This window comes from Fundulus heteroclitus, chromosome 6 (genome assembly GCF_011125445.2).
Source record: "Fundulus heteroclitus isolate FHET01 chromosome 6, MU-UCD_Fhet_4.1, whole genome shotgun sequence".
Classification (NCBI taxonomy): domain Eukaryota; kingdom Metazoa; phylum Chordata; class Actinopteri; order Cyprinodontiformes; family Fundulidae; genus Fundulus; species Fundulus heteroclitus.
The window spans coordinates 4,145,192-4,157,561 of record NC_046366.1 but is presented as its reverse complement, the minus strand read 5'-3'; the positions used below and the strand labels follow the sequence as shown (position 1 = coordinate 4,157,561).

The 12,370-nt window shown below is 41.9% G+C and overlaps 1 protein-coding gene and 1 long non-coding RNA gene across 2 annotated transcripts; one reads left to right on the top strand and one right to left on the bottom strand.

The window, feature by feature from the left end:
- Positions 1-1,605: 1,605 nt before the first annotated feature.
- On the top strand, positions 1,606-5,241 carry LOC118563328. The gene is made up of 2 exons (XR_004931146.1): positions 1,606-2,106; positions 4,989-5,241. It is a non-coding gene; the product is annotated as an uncharacterized LOC118563328 (long non-coding RNA).
- A 2,835-nt stretch (positions 5,242-8,076) lies between these two features.
- LOC118563391 (zinc finger protein Gfi-1-like) lies at positions 8,077-11,861 on the bottom strand. The gene is made up of 6 exons (XM_036137887.1): positions 11,709-11,861; positions 11,388-11,591; positions 10,481-10,884; positions 10,183-10,320; positions 8,553-8,718; positions 8,077-8,460 (listed from the first exon to the last, which is right to left on the bottom strand). The coding sequence occupies exons 1-6, from the start codon at positions 11,818-11,820 to the stop codon at positions 8,282-8,284; spliced, it is 1,203 nt and encodes a 400-aa protein (XP_035993780.1). The 5' UTR covers positions 11,821-11,861; the 3' UTR covers positions 8,077-8,281.
- Between the last annotated feature and the right edge of the window lie 509 nt (positions 11,862-12,370).

Here is a 12,370-nt window from a genome sequence, read left to right as displayed (position 1 = left end):
GTTGTTTGTCAAGATTGGGTTACACAACTATAGCTATACACTGCCCCCCATCCCACACACACACACACCACACCACACCACACACACACACAACACACACACCCACCACACACAACACCCTTTTAAATTTTATTGAGAAGCAAGGTAAGATAATTTATTTACCAGAACTTTCAATAAACGACGATTCAAAGTTGTACATGAACAGAAAAACATTACAGATTAGAATAGGTAAAATAAATCGTTGACTGCAATTCTTTTATACATTAACAAACCACATAAAGACACCACTGTTTTCAATGTAATAAGAAGAACTTAAGAAATAAGAATATATAATGTTAAAAGGCTTTAGTGTTAAGAGCATTGCCTAAAATGGCGGAATGGGCAGTTATAGAAGCATGTCATGGAACAGCTGACCACAGCTGAAAAAAACCTAAAGGTTTAATGTTTTCCATAATGTTTAAAATATAGCGAACTAGGGTGTGATGCTAGGATTAATAATAGTTGAAAACTAAGCAAAATGGAAATTATTTACTGTGTTTTCCCCTTTCTCTTCAACTGTGTGCAGGCATCCCCTAAACATGAAATAATTATTGTTCTGAATAATAAATAATAATAATAATAATAATAATAATAATAATAATAATAATAATAATAATAATAATAAAAACAAGGAGGATTTGTTTGTGACTTTAATGATGCTGTATTTAGCTGTGCAGTCATCTGATCTTTCAATTCACAGCTCCACATTATTGTACTATTCCTCTGACTTTGCTGCCCTCTACTGGTAAGATGTGTGCACGGCAGGATATTTTGGTTTAAATAATAATTACCTGCAGACTTTCTCACTTAAAGACTCAGAGAATGGATGCAGTTTGACAATAAAAAAAATCTATACTGCTTTGCACAAGTCCAGCCGACCAACTTTTTGTCCAGAAAAAAGCTAAAAGGCTTTTTGCTGGACAAAAAGGAAAAAGGGGACCTAACAGGTGTAAAGTTTTCTTTAGTGCATCTTCTTGTTTTTAATGTAATCCCTATCTCCATTTCATACTGATGTGCTTAGTGAGTATTGTGCTTCAAGTCTGTCTTCCTCATATGAGGGATGTAAGCCTACAAAGACCATGCCTTTGATATATCATATAAACAAAGCCTTACGCACTAAAAAAAATTCATTTAAGCTAAAGATTACGCTTATTAAGTGCTCATGCAATGACTTTCAGACCAGACTGTGAATGCAGTTCCTTTTAACTGAAACACTCTGAACTCCAGTTCAGTAAAACTATTGGTCAAAACTGTCCTGGTCTGCCATGTTCTGAGCTGACCCGTGGATCTGTGCAGCTCCCCCAGAGGTACCATGAGCCTCTTGGCTGCTTCTCTGATTGATACTCTCGTTTCCAGGCCTGTAACTTTAAGAGAACGGCCATCTTGGTAGGTTTACAGTTGTGCCGTACTTTCTGTTTCTGATCATTGGTTGAACAGAACTCTTTCAGATGTACAGCACTTTTGATTTTGATTTTATTTCTTTTGAGATTAATTAGTAAATTATTATTATTATTATTATTATTATTATTATTATTATTATTATTATTATTATTATTATTATTATTATTATTTACTAATTAGTTCATGTCCGAAGGGAACTGTTTACATTGGGTTTTGTTTAGGGTCTCAGAGTAAAGGGGAATGCATGTTACTCAGAATTTTATTTGTCAAAAATAAAAAAAAGTCTGTGCACTTTTTGTGTTGGTCTGTCACATAAAATCCCAATAAAATACAGAAACGTTTCTGGTTGTAACACGAAAAAATGTTTAAAAGTTCAAGGCACTGTCTGTTTAAAGTAAATCAAGCTGGACTGTAGAAGGACACATCAGTGCTGCAGGCAGGGGGCTTTGGTAGTGCTCATTTTATGTTTTCCTATTTACAGAAAGTCTGATTAGGGCAAATATCACAAATGTCTTAAAAAAAAAAGCTGCTCTTAACCGTGCTGAGTCTGTATTTGACCTGAATTTATGGTGACCCCTGCTTCTTCATTTTTTACAGGTTCACCAACACCAACATCATTCACAAAATTCCAGAGTGGACCCTCATAGCTGTGGTGCTTCTGCATCTGTAAGTTTACATCGTGTGTTTAAATCCTCCGTGGCCATTTTTTGGTCCTCACTTTTTTTCTGGGCTAGCCGTCAGGTTTATGTTAGGGTTAGGTGTATGCTCGGTTTAGAGTTGGGGTAAGGGCATAGAAAGCGTTGAAAATGAATAGAAGTCAATGGAAGTGGGGGCACGGTCCTCAGTAAGTATTTTAAACAAGGATGTGTGTATGTTGCCGTTCCTGGACAGTTCCGTGCTGCTCCCGTCTGAGTACACACAGCCTTATCTCAAGCTGATTGCCCCTCTCCAGATCCGTGAAGCACCACTGAAGGCACACACTTTCAGCCTGGCACACTCTGAAAGGAAACACACACACTTTAACTCAGCATACACTCCTCCAGCTCGACCTGTCTGGGAAAACCCTCACCTGATGCTTGTCTCATCCTGATTTATGGCGCCCTCAGTGGTCCCAGCTCAGTTTGCTTAGTTCTTCCCATTTTGTCAGTAATTTCATAGTTAGTCGTCACTGAAGAAAGACACTACAAAGACAAGAAAGCATATTGAACTGGACAAACTTAGTTGTTCCTCCAGCTTAAAAATGTTTGGGGGCTTTAAAGAAAATGATGTCTGGGTAAATATCTTTATGCAGGGGAAAAGATTTGTAAACCATCACCGTCTCTGGTCTGATTAGAGGTGATTTTTCTTCCACAAATCACTGCTTGCTGACATGCAGTGAATCCCCTGACCTAACAGTAGGACTTTTCTCACCTTAGATATTAGAGTAAAATGGGCAGAGAGTCACATGAAGCCTCATCGCTGTTGCACGTTTTTTAAATCCTCTTCACCAAGCGTTGGTTGCCCGCCACGTGTCCCTCTGGCGCTCTATGATTTCATCAGTTCCCATTGAACTTGTCTTCCACTCCGTCCTTCCATTCCTCCATCATGAATAATTTGGCGTGCTGTCTTATCTGTCCGCTGCGTGGCAGCTGTGGAGCTCGTCTGGCCTCTATTGTTTGGGCCAGCTAAATAATGGATACCCAGCCACCCCGCCCCCCCACGTAGCTGCAACTCTAGACCCTGAGTTGAACCGGAGATTATCCAGCAGTGCGCCTCCACTCTGGGAGACAGGACAGGTAGGAAGGGACTAGAAGAAAGCAGCACGGAGGTTATGAGCTCCCATTACAACGACAAACTCTCATCTGTGTTATGTGGTGGAGCAATGTGTCGTACATTCACCAGCCGCTTTATTAGGCACGGCTCCTCCATTGGTTAACTGAAATAGTGAATCAGCTGATGACTTGCTGCAGTATGAGCAGCAGAACGTGGGAGATGGGGAATTCAAGAGATTTTGAACGTAGCTCTGTAACACTTTTGGTCTGAGTGTTACAGAGACTGCTGGTCTGTTGGGATTTTCAGACATAACTACCTCTCTGGAGAAACTGTCCAGTGAGTGGCAGTCATGTGCAGGAACGTGTCTTGCTGATGTCAGAGGTCAGAGTAGAGTGGGAGGACTGGTTTGAGATGATAGTAAGGCAACCGTGCTGAAATAAGCGCTCATTCCAACCAAGGTATGCAGAATGCCATCTCTGAATGTTGATGCAGACGAGCTGCATAACAGTGACCTCTGTTGAACTCCTTTAAGGGATTACATTGCTCTTTATTTTGCCTATGAGGCATTCTCAGTGTCCAGTGATCCTCATTCTCAGTTATGACTCGTTATAAATCAATTCTCCAACTACCTGTAACCAGAGATGCGCCAATCAGAGATTTATGGCTGATTTTCAATCCTTGTACCAAGAGGATCTGTGGTTTCCCGCTAAAACCTTTAGGAGTTCACCATTTGAAACTGTATTTTCCATCTTATGCTAGCATGGTTAGCATTAACACCTCTAAGCATATCAATTCTGTGTATTACCTGAACAATGCACACCTTGATATTTACCTTTAGATTTCCGAACCTGTGCCAACATTTCCAAACACAGCGTGTCCCACAACAAATAGTTAGAAAGCTCAAAAGCTAAAGCAGAGCAGCGTTGCTGTAATACATTTAGTGCTGAAGTTAGCATTAAGAAGATCTCACCCTTTGCCTTTTTCAAGAAACGTCCCCAAAGTGAGTACAAATTGATGCCATGTGTCAAAAGGCTCCTTTTGAAATGAGCAAAACTGTAAAAGTACAAAATGAATAGAGCACTAACGACGACGAGCAGGTTGACATCTGTTGTGGCCGCCTGAATAAACTGCCTCCATGCCTCTGTCCAGCATCCTCATTTCCTACAAGTTTCTCTGTGCTTCCACTGAATTTATTGATCAACACCTCACTGATAAGGTGCAGACTTGTCGCTGTAATAACTTCCACCCAGAAGAGTGTTGTGCTTGCTACGGTGCGTTCTGATCCTTCAGACAGTAAGGGGCCACTCAGGACCAGTCACGCTGAAAACAGTGGATTCTGATCACCAGCTGGATTCTTGGTGAACGTCTCCCTCTGGCTCCTCTGAGAATCAGATCATGTTAGGTAGCCATCACCGAGTGAAAGTTAAAAAGCGTTACCTTACACGTAAAGTTTAGTTTATACTGTTATGATTGTGTATCAGTGACAGCAAAGGCAACGTTTCTGTTTAAGCACTTCATATTTACGTGCTTTTGAAAGCCTCATGGAGCCCCGATTCTCCAGTTTTTGTGGCACTTAGCAGCATTTTCCAGATGGACTGGACTCGGAACAAAACCATTAAATGTGCAATTTTCTGTTTCAGTTAGTAAAGTTGATACATTACCTTTTATTTGACAGAATACATGTTCTTTAAATTGTGAATTTGGGGGAAGATGTCTATAATTGCACCGTTGTTTCTATTGTTCTCACTGAGACAAGAGGTCACATGGTTTGCTTTCTGATTTCCCTCATTCTCCAGGTTGTCAGATGTGTCTCCGGTGGTGCAGGGAGCCTTGGAGACGTCGGCATCAGTGCAGTATTTAAACACTCTGATGGAGGAGCTTGGCCTGCAGGAACAGGACCTTCTCAACCTAGTTCAGCTGTTTAAATCGCCAACAAGCTGACAGAACAATAAACAGACGTATAATGTGTTCAATCTCATAATATGATCAATTCAGGAAAAATTATGTTTTGTGTGGTTTTGTCTTTATTAAAACAAAAAAATGGAGACTGTTGCCTACTTGCACGGACGCATTCATTTGCACTTCTGGCAAAGATTTATGAAAATACGTGAAATAAATTCCTTTTTTACTGTAGCATAATGTCACATGGGGAAAAAAAGTTGAAAGTTCCAAGCTTGAATTTGAGCATATTTATTCAGTGAGGGGTACAACCTTGAGTCAAAGCTGTTGGTACCCTTATACCTTTTAAAATCAACGATTTTATCAACCGATAAAAACAACCTTAAGTTACATTAAGCCTGCTTTTTTTTAATGTATGCTTTTTGTTTCAGATTTGTTGATCTGAGCTTCTAGAAACTTCTGATTTGTTCCTCTTGGGTATAAAGTTAACATGAAGCTAACAGGTTAGACAACTACCACTAAGAGGGACATCTTAGGGTCACTAAAACACAACGAGATGCTCTCTGGTTGGTTGGGAAAAAGTCTAAAGTCTGCTGGGCAAACATTGATGAAGTGAGTTTGGCATAAAACAAGTAACGTATAATCTGGAATAGCACCTCCTCCACTGTTTAGTATGACGGAGGATCTGTGATGCTGTGGGCCTTTTTCTCTTCCAAAGGCTTTGGGAATCTTGTTAGTGGGGTTAAAAACTGGTATAAATTTATAGAAATAAACTTAGTTGACTGAATGTTATTAGATCATTCAATGGGATAATTATACAAAACCTAAAGTACGGTCAGATCTAGGTTGAACTGATAAGAAGGGTTATGCAAAGAGGACTGGAGAAAGATCCCTCTGCATTCTTCAACCTTATGAAATGTTAATGGACCACATGCTTTGCTACTGGCAAAGTAGCACTACAGTTGTGGCACCGATGGTTTTGCTAAAAATAATTCCTTTTATTGAATTAATTGTACTTGAAGGCTGGATTGTCCAGCGTGAGATTTTGTTGCAATAAAATGTGAGTATTTTACGGCTTTTCACCCATCTTTAGCAATAAACATGTCTGCTCGTTTATGTTGTGGTGCCGGATTATGTGCACAATCTGTGGCCAGTTATGTGCAAATCACATCCTTGAGGCTTCAATATTTAACTAAGGTAGAGGCAATGTAAAGACAACCAAAATCACACCCAGCTTTTTCCCAGTGAAAACACCATGTGGACTTGGCCGCTTATTGCTGCAGTTAAAGGCGCTTCTACTGTAATAAAAGCTGCTCAAATCCTGCAGACTTCCTTTACGTTGCCTTTTATGGCCTCCTAATGTCATTCGTTATATGGGTATGTGAATGATTGGTTTGCCTGAGAATATTTATTTTTGGCCAGATGGCGCACGCTGCGAAACGTTCCTCTGTTTGAATATCACAGTTATCAGCTTTGACCTGTCATGCAGATTGGGGGATGTGATTGGTGGTCTGCATGACTTCACATGGCTCTTCTTAGTTTGTTTTTTGTTTTTTTGTTTTTAGACTTGCAAAGAACTCAGCGAAGCACGAAAAAGAAAAGCACAACAGTGATATTCTTGTGTTCTTGGGCATTCTTAGCTTTAATTTACCCCAGTGTAAGCCCATCCTTCTGCCCCACCCACCCCAAAAATGATCATGCTACTGACACCAAGTTTGACTGTTATGTTCTTTTTCTGAAATTTTCACTCCACATGTGACAGGACAAACACTCCAAAAACTGAACTTTTGGAGCAACACGTGAAATTTCATTATTTTATGTAAAAAGAACTAGAAAATAGTTATGTGAAGAACTAATGGTAATATTTGAGATGGACTATGGTATGACATCACACCACTTCCCTCACTGTTGTTCTCCACTCTCTTGTTTACATAGCCAGGCTGGCCGCATGCGCACACGTACATACATAGTGCATCTGAGCCCTAAAACCACTGATCTCTATAATACACTGGAGTGCTGATATTGCCGAAAAACTGAAGTCACTGGCCGCCATCTTGCTACTCCCTATACAAAAACATATATTTACATATATGTAGACATTATATATATATATATATGATTTCCTAGTAGTTGATAGTGTTAGTACATCCACTGACTGTAGAATTACATGTGAAACGTTTTTACTAAGCCAGAAAACTGCTTGTTATTGCAACCAAATCCTATGGGATTCTGTGAGAGTAAGGAGTAGCAAGATGGCGGCCAGTGACTTCAGGTTTTTCGGCAAAATCAGCACTCCAGTGTATAAAGCTGAGTGCCTAAAACACCGCCTTTAGAGCAGTGCAGTGTTGGAGCAACATGGTGGAGAGAACCTCCAGATCAAAATGTTCTCTTGCTAACAGCATTATAAAGCTATGAGTTACTTAATTCTTTACTAAAAATGTTGCTCTGAAAGGTGAGGCTGTTTTGTTGTGTTTTTATCTTTTACAAATATGTCCCATAGGAGGCGACAAGTGAGAAGGGAAGGTTGGAGATGGGTGGCAGCTATAGTGGAGGTAGAGAGGGGGCTTGTCACATCTTGTTTTGGTCTACAGACAGCTCTCAGGCACCACCTAGTGGTGAAATATCGCGTATTGCTCCTTTAAATGTCTGTACATTTCTTTTGTGTCTTAGGCTGTGTTGTGTTTTAAGTTCTTTTAGCCTACTCCATGGTGTCTACTGCCGGGAGACACCTACTTCATCTATCTATCTATCTATATCTATATCTATCTATATATATATATATATATATATATATATATATATATATATATATATATATATATATATATATATATATATATATATATGTATGTATATATATATAACCTGTACAACCCCCAGAAAGGATGACACCCTGGGTGGTGAGCCTCATTGACCATTTTAAGCTCTAAAGTATGGTAATGGCGAGAAAAAATTGCAAGTGAGATCTTTCAATTAATATTTAATTCCTGTTTGTAAAACAAATGAAATCTTAAAGCTGATACAAATATTCAGTCTTTGAAATTGGTCATTTAGATCCTTATAATAATGTAAAAACAAATTATAAATAGTTAAATAGCAAGAAAAAAACAGCAGGTCAATGCGGAAAACTATAATACTGGCCAATGCTCAGGGAAAGGGCCACTCAGTGAAAGGATTTATGGGAATCTGCTCATTTCAGTCCATGCTGCGTCTCCTTGTGCCTCCTCAGGTCCACTTTCCTTTGGAAACCTTTCCCGCACAGGTCGCAGCCGAATGGCTTGAAGCCCGTGTGCTTCCTGCTGTGCGTGATCAGGTTGGAGCTCTGACTGAACGCCTTCCCGCACACCTGGCACTTGTGCGGCTTCTCACCTGCGGGGATAAAATGGTTGAAAAAGGCGCCCGCTTTGGCAGAAGCAAATGAATCCCCGTGTTATTTTAGACGTAAGGAGCATCTCTCTGACCTGTGTGGATGAAAGTGTGCTTTTTCATGTCGGACTTTTGGTGGAACCTCTTGCCGCAGTACTGGCACGGATAGGGTCGTGTGTCCGAGTGGATGAGCAGGTGCGTGGAGAGCGTGGAGGAACGCTTGAAGCTCTTCCCGCAGATTTTACAGCTAAAGCTCCTTTCCTGTTAAAATAATCACATCATTGGACACTCTTCTAATATTCATAATAGAGCCTTTTAGTTTTGGTGGTAATTCATCCCATCAATATCAGAGGGTCTCGTCTGGCTACCCTTTTGGTGGCACCCCTACCTAGCCTATAAACATCTGAATTTTGTCAATTTAATGTATCTCAGTAATTCCATATTCAAAAGTGAAACCCATAGATTTATCACAAGCAGTGATACATTGTGCGTGTTTAAATCTGATATGTTTATTATGGCTTACTGCTTAAACCAATAAAATGTGATTTTAATTCAGTAGTGTCATGGCACACACTGCTGCCTTGACAATTGTCCAGCAGACGGTCTTTGACAGGGTAAGCCATAAGACAGCCACAAGCTGAGACAGAGCTGCAATAGCCACCACATGCATGCTTCTGGGACATAGGCTACAACTTTTGCATTTCTTGTGCTGAGTCACTTCTGAACCAGAGACGACGTCAGAAACGTGTTACCCTGGCTGAGGAGAAATAGGACTGGACTGTTGCTTGGTGGTCCAAAGTCCTCTTTTCGGCTAAAAGTAAATTCTGCATTTCAATATCAAGGTCCCAGAAATACATATTCAAAAGTTGCTTAAGGTCCAGAGTGAAGTTTCCAATCAAGTGAAGTTCTGGGTGCCGTGTCATCTTTTGGTGCTGGTCCACTGTGTTTCATCAAGTCCACCGTCAAGGCAGCCATCTACCAAGAAAACTGAGCACTTCATGATTCCCTCTGTGGAAAAGCTTCATGGAGATGCTGATTTATACTTCCCAGCAGGACCTGGTGCCAGCCCACACTGCCAAAAAGGTACCAATACCTGCTTTAAAAACCATGGTGCCACAGAAACGCTGCTGACCTGAACTCCACTGAGAATCTACAGACTAATGGCAAGAGGGAGATGAGACACCAGACCCAACAAGGCAGATGACCTGAAGGCCGCTACCAAAGCTAACTGGGCTTCCTACACCTCAGCAGAACCACAGGCTGATCGCCTCCATCCCACGCCGCACTGATGCAGTAATTCACCCAAAAGTGGGCCAGACCAAGTCCATCATGTACAGTGCATGGATACATTTTTCATTCAATCCAAATATCTGTATCAAAAGGCATTTGTATTGGTGTTGGTGTATTCTCATTTTCTGGAAACATTTTAGGTATTTTGCATCAAGCCATAATTGTCAAAATCAACAAAAGAAAATCACTTGAAATATGTCACTGTGTAACTGATTTATACAATGAGTTGAAATACGGAAACAAAATATCTTTTCGATCATATAATTCATCACATAATTCACTGAGGTAATAGAGTATTTTGTCCCCCCCCCCCCCCCCCCCCCTCGAAAAAAAAAAAAAATCATCAGGGCCTTTTGCGTAAAGCCTGGAAATCTGGGCCTTTAAAAATCTCTGTGGGACGTCTTCCTGTAGATGCTTGCGGTCTGAGCCTGGTACCTGTGAATGGACCGCCCGGTGTTGATCCAGGCTCACTGCGTGTCCGAAGGTTTTGCCGCAGATCCCGCACTCAAAAGGCCGCGTCCCGCTGTGTGAACGCCGCACATGAACCTCCAGGCCGTGGGGCGTGGAGAACACCTTTGGAAAATACAGAAACGTGCGGAAAAACATTAGAATAAATATGTCTTGAAAATATTTTTTTCCGTTTATTTAAACGAATGGGGGTAATGGGACACATCTCTATTTAAAATCGGATTTGTTTTTAATTCTGTGAAACTAAATAAATCAGCTGGGCTACCTTGCAGCATTTGATGCATTTATAGGATCCGTTTTCCTCGAGGCTGGGGTGCAGAAAATCCTCCTCAGATTTGATCTCCTTCTGATTGGCCCCCGCGTACAGCTCCCCCCCGTCCCGCATCCTGTAGATGCCGCGGGCCGCGCACGGAGAATACTCCTGGTAACACCCGCTGCCGAGGCCCCGCTGCGCGTAAACACGCCCACTGCCGCCGCCGTGCTCAGCCCCGTAGATACCCGATGCGGGGGAGTGGGACCCCCCGTGGCCCCGGAGGTGCCGTTGGCGCTGATGAGGCCCCTGAACCAGATGCCTCAGATCTGAGCCGGAGTAAGGTGACCAGGAGTAAGGAAGGAGCTGGATGTTGAAGGCGGTGTCCTCCGCTGCGGGTGGGGGGCATTTCTCGGAGTCTGAGGAAGGGGGATCATTTAGAAACTGTTTCAGAACTAACATGCGACTACCTAACTTGGAGAATGCATTGCAAAATGGTAAAAACGTGTCGCGATACCCCCCCCCCCCCCCCCACACACACACACACCGTCATAAATATGCAAGAATCTGATTAATTCAAAAATGATAAAATTAGGCCTACTTTTAGCCGAAATTGATCACCATCTTACTCATGAGTCTTATGTCAGTAGTCAGTTTTAATCAGTTTGATTTATCATTTCTGCCTCGCTTTTTATTGCAATAAATAATAAAATAAATAGAATAAAAATAAATTAAATTAAATGTGAGGAGTTAATTTTTTTTTAATATTTTGCACATTAATAATAATTATTATTGTTAGCCTAGTATATTACAGATTAGGTCACTATTAGTAAATTTTAGAAAGATTCACTCTAATTCCCCGTCGGAATAAATTGCTCCAACAAACTTTTTGCTGCATGGATGATATGAGCTTGGCGCAAACCTGGTGAGGAGGACGGAGACGGCGGACGCCAGAAATCACAGTCGGAGGATCGCTCGCACACGCTGCCCCCGCAGCTCAGCGGGGAGCAGGAGGACAGGGACCCCCGGGACCGCCGGCTCGATCCAGGGGACTCTCTGCCCGCGCCGGCGCACAGGTTGTCCTCTGGTTCCAGTTTGGATGCGAACTCCTCCTGAGTTCTGCTCGCTGCTGACAGCACAGGGAAATGCATCTTTATGTAGTTTTACTCGCTGCTATTTAAAAAAAAAAAACCTCGCTACTGTATTACAGTGTCCGTTGATAATTACGCACAAACGCACCCACCTGCGCACACTTGTGCCAGAATGGTGTCCAGTGTGGCGCAGCCATCGTCCGGGCAGCGGGGCTGGTGATAGCTGTGAGCCCGTTTGCTCTTCACCAGGAAGGACCTCGGCATGGTGAGGGACTCAGAAACTCCTCAGGTCTAAATCCCTGCTCTCTCCGCGCTGCTCGGACCGTGTCTCCCCGGCAGATTGGAACACGGCTACTTTTGATGCGAGACGGCTTTTGGGATTTTTGGCTGATCATTACGCATGCGCGAAGAAGCGGCGCCGTTGACCAGGTGTCGCCGGGAGTAGTTTCCCAAAAGCGTGAACAGAGGCGCCCATCAGATCCTGGTGTAAAGCGGAGGGTTGGATTAGTAATTGCGTGTGACGTTTTCGGTCAGTTAGAAATAAACTTTTGTGTCACACTCACAAGTGATGGCTTGGATGTAATCTGCCTGAGTGAGTTTTAGTTAGTGCGTTTCAATTAGTGAAGTAAAGATGTTTAGAAGGAATCTTAATTTTAAAGTTTCTGGGCAAAAGTAAAACTGAGATTGGATGTCCATACCATTTCTTATGCATGCGTTTAAGAGGAAATGACACGTTTAGATGAGGTGCGGCATATATTTATTTACTTTCTTTCTGCAGTGCCTCTTTTTGAATGTCTGCCACTCCATTAAAAGA

Coding starts and splice junctions, on each gene's coding strand:
- LOC118563391 (XM_036137887.1), bottom strand. CDS start 11,820: ATGCCGAGGTCCTTCCTGGTGAAGAGCAAACGGGCTCACAGCTATCAC. Junction 10,885..11,387: donor GTCTCCGTCCTCCTCACCAG/GTTTGCGCCAAG, acceptor CCCCTTCCTCAG/ACTCCGAGAAATGCCCCCCA. Junction 8,719..10,182: donor ACCGGGCGGTCCATTCACAG/GTACCAGGCTCA, acceptor TTATTTTAACAG/GAAAGGAGCTTTAGCTGTAA.